Here is a 9,942-nt window from a genome sequence, read left to right on the forward strand (position 1 = left end):
TCCAGACGAGCAACCTGGAGAAGGAGTGGCAGCAGACCACCGGCAACTTCGGCGTCGGTAAGCTGGACTAAGCGAACCTTATCCTTCTGATAGAGGAGCTATAGAGTTGATGCGTGGTGCGTGATATATCGTAAAAGTCAATACTAATCTAGATGTCATTGAGAAACTTCGAGTGTTGTTTATTGTATTAAAAAATCACACTCCCATACTCATTTTTTTGTATTGTGAGCTATCGAAAAACATATCGGTTGTATGGCACTTCGAAGTACGGCGGCAAAATATCTAAACATTGAAGCGAGCCAGGACGCTGCTTAATTTGATTGCAAGGTTGCTCGGTCACCCTCAGCGACTCCATTGTTACACTCACTGCGTCAATATCGCGGTCCTTTACGATGCCTTCCTGTCTGGTGGTGAACCATTCCCCAGGGTCTTTAGGTGACCTGACGGTTCTTTTGATTTATAGACTTTCGATTAGCTGTCCATTGAGTCAGCTTGAGATTTTGATCAAAATAGAGGGCTTTGCTAAAGTTTTTTTTTTCGAAAGTCGAAGGGAGCAGTGGCAGTGTCGATCTGGCGACCTTCCTTCCTTCCTTCCTTGCGTGGTGCGCTCTACGATCAGTACATATACAGTACTCTACCTTATCTTCAGATGTGTGCCAGCCGCAATTCGAGATCCGACTTCAACAAAAGCGCGACTAGCTTATTACTAATTCTCTCATATTTAATATCAACTGGGCGATCCGATCGTTCGCTGGTGACAGCTTTTGCAGCTGTTTTCGTTGATCACTTTAATCTGTGGCTGTCAATCCACGATTGTGAAAGTCACGCGCATGGATTGCCGCGCATGACTTACGCGATCTCAAGCCATGTGGTGGCAAAGGATGGCACATCGCACACCGGCGAATCGTGAAATAACCGTGCATTAACGGATCTCAAATTCGCACCAATTGGAATCACCACAACTGAACTTTACATCGGGGCGTTTAACGCAACGTTCAATTCGCTTCAACCATCTAAAGCGGCGCGATCGTTGGTACATGTAACTAACGAATACGTCTGCCTCAACTTCCAACGCACAGAGGTAACTTTCTCCTTCTGCCTTGTGCAATTTAAAATGAAAGTAGGATTTAGCATTATGTCGAAGCGTGGACGTATACAATGTGCTTGAAACACCCAACACGGGCATTGCACATAGAGACAACGTCACAGTTAATCGAGAAGGGATATCTTATTTTCTACCAACGGGCCAGCAGACCGCGCGTATAACCATAACCTGGCAAGTTATCTAGACGCTTCTCGTTGGCCTCCATTTTAAATGAGATCGTTCCGCCGTGTATATCCCATCTAGTATCGATGTTAGCGAGATACCTACTTCACAGAATAAATGCTTAACAACAACACTGCTTGCAGTTTGAAGTGCTCCTCGGATGATTTTGGATTAAATTTTACGTTTTAGCCGATCAAAATGCAGTATTGTGGAAAATCTTAAACAAAAACTGCAGTTTTAGAAAATAAATCGGGGCGTTTTAACGTGAAGATAAGTGCGGTTCTAAAATCTCAAAAAGCACTTGTTTAGTAAAGTACGGTATGAGTCAACAGCCGCAATGTTGTCCACCACCAGCGAGCCTTTCCGGCAACCACTGTATCAATACCAGCTTACTGATGGGAGAATTAGAGCTTGCGGTATGTAAAACAGTACGGTTATGCTAACACAAGCATTTTATTGTAAACCACTCCAATTTTGAAGTTTCCAATGGTGCTATGAGTCAGGAGGCCGAAGAATCAGCTGATTGTCTCTGAAAAGAGGACAACCTATGGTACCAATATCAAATAGCTCGTGGGGTCTACATTGGACGTATTTATTGTGCTTTGCAATGATTTTGGCAATATGGGGCGAAATTTGCTGTATTTATAACGACCACCTGCTAGATTTACGATAAATCGAGGTGCATAAATGGGTGGAGGCCTAGAATTAAATGTACACATGTATGAGCAAATGTATTGAAGTGTTGGTCTATGACCTACATAGAACGCAGCTAAAGCTCAGTAGGGGAACGGAAGGTTAATTCACCTTCGCCCTCGTCCTGTGTCTCTCCACGAAAATCCAGATGCTCGCCTGGTGCAGCGGTACAGTGCTTCCCGGTCTCATCGCTATCCTCCTGCTCATGAAAGATTAACTTGGACATGATAAGGTATGTTATTGGGGTCTATTCAGTACCGGTGGTATATTTTGAGGGTGGTCCTTCATCGACAGCACTTAGGTATGAGGGTTTAACTTGCCCCGAGGGTACCAATATGGAGGCCAAAAATTAAATAAATAATTCGCGATTTGGTCGGTACATGTATCATTTGCGGGAACCCGGGTTCCCGCCAATTGTTTCACATGCTAACATGTAAAATGCTGTTAGAGGCGAGGAGTCGGAAAAGCTGTCGCTGGCTATGTCGCCGGCACCCCATAACTATTTACGCATGCTTGCAGCTATAGTCGAGTGTATGGATAGTGACATTAAGGGGTGGTCCGCACAAAAAGTAAAACGATGATCACGCCCTTAGACGTCTTTCTCAATTTAGTGGTCCTGACCCCAGCCACTCCGCGTGTTGTGGTCGTTTACCTCCCAACTTAAAAAAAAGAAACAGCTACTATACAGCAGCTGTGAATCTCTGCATTTGGCGCCTTGATTTTGCGTTCCATACCATGAAATATCCGACTATAGGACCTATCCGACCTGTACCAAAACCATGGTACCCTAGAAGGATGGACTCTAAAAACAAATATATAAGTTTGTATATTATGTTGTGGGCCACACCGATTACACTTTTGCTCATTTTTATGGGAAACGTCAAAAGGTGTATGCGTTGGGAAAACGTTTGTCAATAGGTGTAGTGGTCGTGGGCGTCACGTCGCGTCATGTCTCATCATACACGTACTGACACACGTTTTGGTTGCCGCGGTATTTCGGCCGAGGTCGGGTCATACAGACCCAGGATCGAGCTTCCAAGCACAGTAGTTTATTACGACACGCTCGTAGCGAACACGGTCAACTAATAATAGCATATAGAGCAACTGTACTCGACAACTTCGCTATTGTGTCTATAAGGAACTACCAACGCAAACCGCAAGCGTCTATAGCATGGCTGTACTAGGTAGGTTTTGCATCTGAATTTCGGAGGTGAAGGAGCTCTAGTGAGAGCCCCCAACCGGAAGAGAGTGTAGGTATTGTAGAACTGTGGCAACGCTGAGGCCTGGCTACAATGGATAACGACGTTCATTGTAGTCCCTCAGCCGTACAATTCGCTATCAAAGTCATGGACACCACGAACCGGGCTAGTTGCATCAGGTAGAAGCCTTCCTAACCCCGGGTTTTATGGATTTGGATCTAAGCCCACACACCAGTCTTGCTGATGCAGCTTTATCATGCACCTTAGTGCGCTTGGAACCACATACACATACTGTCATACCGACAACCTAGCATACACCTAATGACACGAGTTAACCGCTTTTGACAAAACGTTTCAAATTCATACATCTTTTGACATTTTCCCCATTTTTATTCTAGCGTTGGGTGGCGGGCTTGCGTGGAGGGCAGAGTGCCGGAGGCCGCGGCGGTGGCGCCGAGGGAATCCGGCCGCAGGAAGGCAGCGGCAGGTAGCAGGCTCCAGGACGACGGTGAAGCCGCAGGACGACGGCGGCAGGAAGGACTGGCGAAGCGGTGGCAGGTCGGCGGAGCGGAGGCAGGTCGGTGGCTGGCTGGACGGCGAGGCGGCGGCGGCAGGGAGGCAGCAGTAGGACGTCGACTGGTTGGTGGGGCGGTGGCGGGGCGGACGGCTGCCCGGAGAACCTTGATGACTTGCCACCACGCTGCATTGTTATAAGATTATTCGTTATATAATAAACGTATATTTAATAAAACTCCTCCACTGTTAATGTACATGCCTAGCGGCTTCCCTTACGCGCTCATTATACACACCATGCACGCTCATACATTGCTACATCACGACGTAGAGATGGCAATTTTCAGTTTCAAATACTGCATATGTACCTCAATTATGGTGCAGGTCCGATAAGGTCGGATAAATGGGATATATGCGTGTGATACGAGTTTATCTAAGAATTTGTATAGACATACAGAAACTCTGCCATGACCTCCCTATGATTGGCGCAAATAAATACAAATGCTGTAATTGGCTGTTAATAGGCATACAATAAATAAGTAAGGTCGGATAACTCGTCATATTCAACCATATATTTTTGCAGCGAGCAGAGCCAGATCCACTGCGTTGTATTTCATCGTACACCCAGTTTTGATGAGTCCTTATAATTAAAAGCTTCGGCTTGGCTCCCCACTTCACCTCTCTTTTGAGCTGTGGGCCAAGAAAAATGGTTGTGAGATCGTGAGCTAATATATGTGATACATACCTTTGAAACATCAGCATATGTACATGTATATGAAGCTTCCAGGGTCATCGATGTTTGGCTCTGAGTCAACCGGTACATGTATTCATTACTGAGCGGTCCTTCAAGCCCGGCGAGTGGATCCGGCTGAGTCAGGTGGGCTTCCCGACAGGACTCACGACTTCGAGCAGTGCAGATGTAACAATTGGACTTTGCTCGAATCATCGCGCATGCGGACTGCATACTGCAGTCTCGATCGATTGCACTTTTCTTCTTTGTGTCCTTCACCATACAGAATATTACTTCCTTCTTGAGATGTGCGCCAGCCGCTTCGAGAGACCAGGCTTCAAACCAATTTTGACTAAACTTACAAGTCTCCCATAGTTTGTATTAGGCCGAAGCACAGGCCAGCTGTTTCCACTGATTTTTCGTCACCTGTGGCACGTAGATATGCTTCAAATCGTGGGTTTGGAGTTCGTACAAACAACGCCTTACAGGTTACAGCACCCTTAGCGCCCTGCGACGGAAGTAGGAGTACTGTAGTGAGCTCCAGATTTAATACTGCTCATGTCGAAGGAACCATTGCATGTATTTGGTGGATGACACTATTCATTTTCGACTGAAATCGTATCGTATGCGGCTAGTACATGTACGAGCCGAACAAGCAAGTTTCCCTGATAGGTAACTTCTCAAATAATCGATATCACAGAGTTTGACTGTTGCCCCAAATTAAAGAAATTAAAAGTTGCAAGTGAGCGGTGATTAATGGCGCGGGGTCCAAGGACGTTGAGAGAGCCTTCGATCTGAACTAAAACTCCTTAGAGCTGAACTAACAGTCTTGTCAGTGAACAAACATCCTGATAATAGAAATGAAGTGCTAGGGGGTGAACATAAGCGCCTGAGTGGTGAACTGAAGGGGTGAAGGAGAGCAAGGTTGCCTAGTCCCTCCACGTGTCAGCCGGCAGAAAAAGGAAATGCTTCTCTTGCTCTAGCGAGTCGGTGCCAGTGACATCGAACCTGCGTGCACCAATGAGCAGCACGGGTGATGAAGCGTCTTGGCCATCCTTTTGAGCGCCATCGTCTTGAGGTTAGCACGCCAAGGGCTTTGTCTATTATGTGCTAGATCGAATGGGGTGCCTATTTTTATTAAAGAAGAACTAACTGCTAGAGTTACTCCGGGCTCGACGGCGTTTAGCTTTGCCTTTTCGTTTGGATCTGGCCGGGCGGATAGAACTATCGCCAGCTTCGGCTTCCTCGCTACCATCACGCAGCGTGTTTGCAGATACATACGAGAGGACGTCCTCCACGTCGAGCCACCCTAACGCGGAAAACGTTTGCATTTTACCTGGATGTTGGTCCCGCGTCAAGTAGATGTCAGAGAAGCTTTTGTCTTCGCGACCTGCTGCAATCACCTCGTGCAGTTTGCGCCGAGCTCTTGACTCGTCGTCGCGCCACTTGGCCACCATGTCGGACACTTCATCCTCCGATGACAACAAGGCAACAGTTGTTGCGGCTTCGATAGCTGTAGCCGCCGCTCGAATTGCACCAACAACAGAGCTTCGGCTGTCCCCTGGTACCTGCCAACCTACGTCGCTTATTAGGCAGCTCAGTATCGTTGAGACCGATCTTAACGCTTGCTTGGCTTCGTCCGACGCCCTGCATGCTTGTGAGAGGCGCAGTAGCTCACCCGTACGAATAGTAGCAACGTAGTTCGTACTCGCTTCCTTGTACCGACCAATTCTGCCCAGCAGAGCTCCATCCGCCACGTCGATGTCGGTGCGGTCTGTTGGCGAGCAGTGTACCAACCGAGGCGACGTCACTGGAACAAATGTAGGGACTCGATCCTTGCGCTCGTCGTAGATTCCTTTAGGGGCTTCAGCCAGAGGAAATGTGTGGTCTTCGTGGGCTTCGAAGTACGCGCTCCTGTCTTCTGGTAACAAGACACCCCATAAGCTGCGGTGGTACCGACCTGCTCTCTCTTTAAGCCAATCTGACGCTTTCTGGGGGTCATTCGCCGCATTCTCAGCGATTGTCCTCGCACCCAACGTGGTCCCTTTTGCCCTTACGATGGCCCAGAACGCAGCATGAGCCCTCATACCACAGTCTTCGCTATATTGACGCTATACAGCTAGAGATGGTCTCGCCAAGCAACAGTGTAGTGCCAACTATTTATAGTACGTAGTACGGGGTCCCAACGCTAAAAGCAGCGTCCTCAGACCACTTCTACAGCAAGAGGTATCCTTGGCAGGTCGCGCAATACCAGCGACTTGTCTGCATGATCAGGCTTCGAGCTACGAAGGCCTGGCCGAGTTGTATCTCGGCCGCCTTACCGAGTTATGGTAACTCGACCGCCTTGCCGAGTTATGGTAACACGGTGAACATAAGCAGCTGTGAAAAGCATTACTTCCACCGTTTCTCTGGACCTACATAAGTATTGTGCCTTTCGGTCATTTTGCCGAGTCCTGCGTAGGACTTTGGAGGTCAGTTAATCTGAGGTTGGCGGTCTCTAAATCTGAGATGCAAATCTCGGATGAGTCCGATGAGCGGTCTCCCGGAGTCTTCCGTTCAATGGACTCCGGTTGGAGTCCAAGCCAAGCAAGCTTTGTTTAAGGAAGCAAGCAATGCCGGAACTCGCGAAGGTGAAGGGCGAAGACTGGAGTGTTTAACGTATCGACTGCATCGTGTTTCCCTAAGTTTATTCTGCGTTTGACATACGCCGTATTAGAGTCAGCTCGTATGAAAGTCCTGCCACAAGACTTGGCAGGAGTCCTTCGTAAGACCTCAAACCCCGAATGCCGTGAAAATGGGCGACATTCGGGCTTTCGGCTGTTTGTAGGACCTGCGCAAGTGCTTCCATCGGACTAGCAATTCTTGGTCCTAATTCCCTACGACGGACCTGCTAATCTGCTCCGATAACCTAGCCCCATCTTAGTAGGTAGCTGTTTTACACGTCCGATTCGCCAAACCAACTGAAAAGCACAATACATCTGGGTTTGCCAGATGGCATCTATCCGTTCGTTTGCTCGATAAGGTTGTCAGTTCATTTCTACGAAAACGTTGTTCACGATTAAGGTTTTCTCAAGGACGTTACGCTATTGCGGGCTTTCTGGCGAAGCACACGGTGAAGCGAGCGCCGAGTACATGTGCATGTGCATGTGCATGCGTCTCCATACAGACAGCAACCACATGAATCGGGACCACGAGCGGGCATATACAGGTACGAAAGTTGAAGCGCGATTTCGTCAAAGTCGCCAGCCACGTTCACCAAATGGAATGGATCGGCTATGAGATTTGACGTGGCGAGAGATCAATGAACGGGGTCTTCAGGGCCTACAACTAATGAGACCTTTTGTGCTGTTCGAACATCAGGGTACGGTACTGTACCTACCAACTGAGCTCCAATCAGCTACCGCTGCGTTTCTCACTTTCCAATTTGCCTCGCCTTGAGCACAGCTCCCCACCCGCCGAACTCAAGCCACTTTTACCATGCGCGTCAATTTCGCTATTGCTGCCGTCTTGGCCCTCGTCGTGAAGAGCGCCAGTGCCTTCACTGTCGGCTCGCCCGAGGGACTCGCCGCCGGCGCCACCGGTGGAGCGGGAGGCAAGACCGTGTACCCGAAGTCGACCAGCGAGCTCGTCTCGTACCTCGCGTCCAGCGAGCCGCTTGTGGTCGTGCTGAACAAGACGTTCGACTTCCGAGGCACGGAGGGCACCACCACGGAGACGGGTTGCCGTCCGGACTACACTCGCGAGTGCATGGCCAAGAACAACGGCTACAAGAGCCAGGATGTGATCATCCAGGGCGGCAACATGGCGACCACGGGCGGCTGCACTGGTGGCACCAAGGTGAAGATCACATACGACAACGCAGCTCTCAAGCGCATGACTGTTACCGGCAACAAGACCATCCGTGGCATCGGCAAGAGCGGCGTCATCAAGGGCAAGGGTCTCACGCTCAACGGCAACAACATCATTATCCAGAACGTCCACATCACGGAGCTCAACCGACACCTCGTCTGGGGTGGCGACGCCATCTACCTCCAGGGTCTGGACCACGGCAAAACCGCCATGAAGAACATTTGGCTCGACCACATCAAGATCTCGCGTGTCGGTCGCCAGTTCATCACGACCAACAAGGCCAGTACCGACTCCATGACCATCAGTAACTCGGACTTCGACGGCAACACCGACTACTCGGCGTCGTGCGACGGCCACCACTACTGGTCGTTCATCTTCTACGGCGTGACCAAGTTCAGCATGCTCAACAACTACATCCACGGCACGTCGGGCCGCTCGCCCAAGATCGGTGGCGACAGCGCTGCAAAGGTCGTCGCGCACGTCGCCAACAACTTCTGGGGCAACAACACGGGCCACTCGTTCGAGATCGGCGCCAACGCCTGGGTGCTTGCGGAGGGCAACTACTTCAGCAACACCAAGATGCCGATGTACACCGGTAAGGACGGTGCTCTGTACGCCGCGACCGGAGGTGACGAGTGCAAGAACTACATCGGCCGTTCGTGCGAGGCCAACAAGGTGGTGGACAGCGGTGCTTTCACGTCCCGTAACGGTGGAACTGCGCTGAACACGATCAAGTCCGTTTCCACGTTTGTGAAGTACAAGCCGTCGACCGGCTCGCAGCAGCAGCAGCAGCCTTCCAAGGGCAACGGCTCGCAGCAGCAGTCCCAGACGGGCGAGTCCGAGGAGCAGCAGCAGCAACAGCAGTCGTCTCAGACGAACGACTCCGAGCAACAACAGGAGCAGGAGCAGCAGCAAGACCAGGGCCAGGAGCAGCAGCAGCAGCAGCAGCAGGACCAGGGCTCGAGGAAGCTGGCTGTCCAGACGAGCAACCTGGAGAAGGAGTGGCAGCAGACCACCGGCAACTTCGGCGTCGGTAAGCTGGACTAAGCGAACCTTATCCTTCTGATAGAGGAGCTATAGAGTTGATGCGTGGTGCGTGATATATCGTAAAAGTCAATACTAATCTAGATGTCATTGAGAAACTTCGAGTGTTGTTTATTGTATTAAAAAATCACACTCCCATACTCATTTTTTTGTATTGTGAGCTATCGAAAAACATATCGGTTGTATGGCACTTCGAAGTACGGCGGCAAAATATCTAAACATTGAAGCGAGCCAGGACGCTGCTTAATTTGATTGCAAGGTTGCTCGGTCACCCTCAGCGACTCCATTGTTACACTCACTGCGTCAATATCGCGGTCCTTTACGATGCCTTCCTGTCTGGTGGTGAACCATTCCCCAGGGTCTTTAGGTGACCTGACGGTTCTTTTGATTTATAGACTTTCGATTAGCTGTCCATTGAGTCAGCTTGAGATTTTGATCAAAATAGAGGGCTTTGCTAAAGTTTTTTTTTTCGAAAGTCGAAGGGAGCAGTGGCAGTGTCGATCTGGCGACCTTCCTTCCTTCCTTCCTTGCGTGGTGCGCTCTACGATCAGTACATATACAGTACTCTACCTTATCTTCAGATGTGTGCCAGCCGCAATTCGAGATCCGACTTCAACAAAAGCGCGACTAGCTTATACTAATCTCTC

The 9,942-nt window shown here is 49.6% G+C and overlaps 2 protein-coding genes across 2 annotated transcripts in view; one reads left to right on the plus strand and one right to left on the minus strand.

The window, feature by feature from the left end:
• Positions 1-5,550: 5,550 nt before the first annotated feature.
• Positions 5,551-6,489, minus strand: PHYSODRAFT_303039 (hypothetical protein; the record flags this gene model as incomplete). Its single annotated transcript, XM_009532618.1, has 2 exons — positions 5,551-6,176; positions 6,363-6,489. 2 exons carry the CDS (start codon positions 6,487-6,489, stop codon positions 5,551-5,553), a joined length of 753 nt encoding a protein of 250 aa, XP_009530913.1.
• A 1,390-nt stretch (positions 6,490-7,879) lies between these two features.
• Positions 7,880-9,942, plus strand: part of PHYSODRAFT_510956 (hypothetical protein) — a gene marked incomplete at both ends in the record, with an annotated part of 3,037 nt that continues 974 nt past the window's right edge. Inside the window, 2 exons of the mRNA XM_009532619.1 lie at positions 7,880-9,114; positions 9,782-9,791. Of these exons, the coding sequence (XP_009530914.1) occupies positions 7,880-9,114; positions 9,782-9,791 (1,245 nt within the window). The remainder of the gene's footprint in view (positions 9,115-9,781; positions 9,792-9,942) is intronic.

The sequence above is a fragment of the Phytophthora sojae genome (genome assembly GCF_000149755.1).
Source record: "Phytophthora sojae unplaced genomic scaffold PHYSOscaffold_6, whole genome shotgun sequence".
Taxonomy (NCBI): Eukaryota; Oomycota; class Peronosporomycetes; order Peronosporales; family Peronosporaceae; genus Phytophthora; species Phytophthora sojae.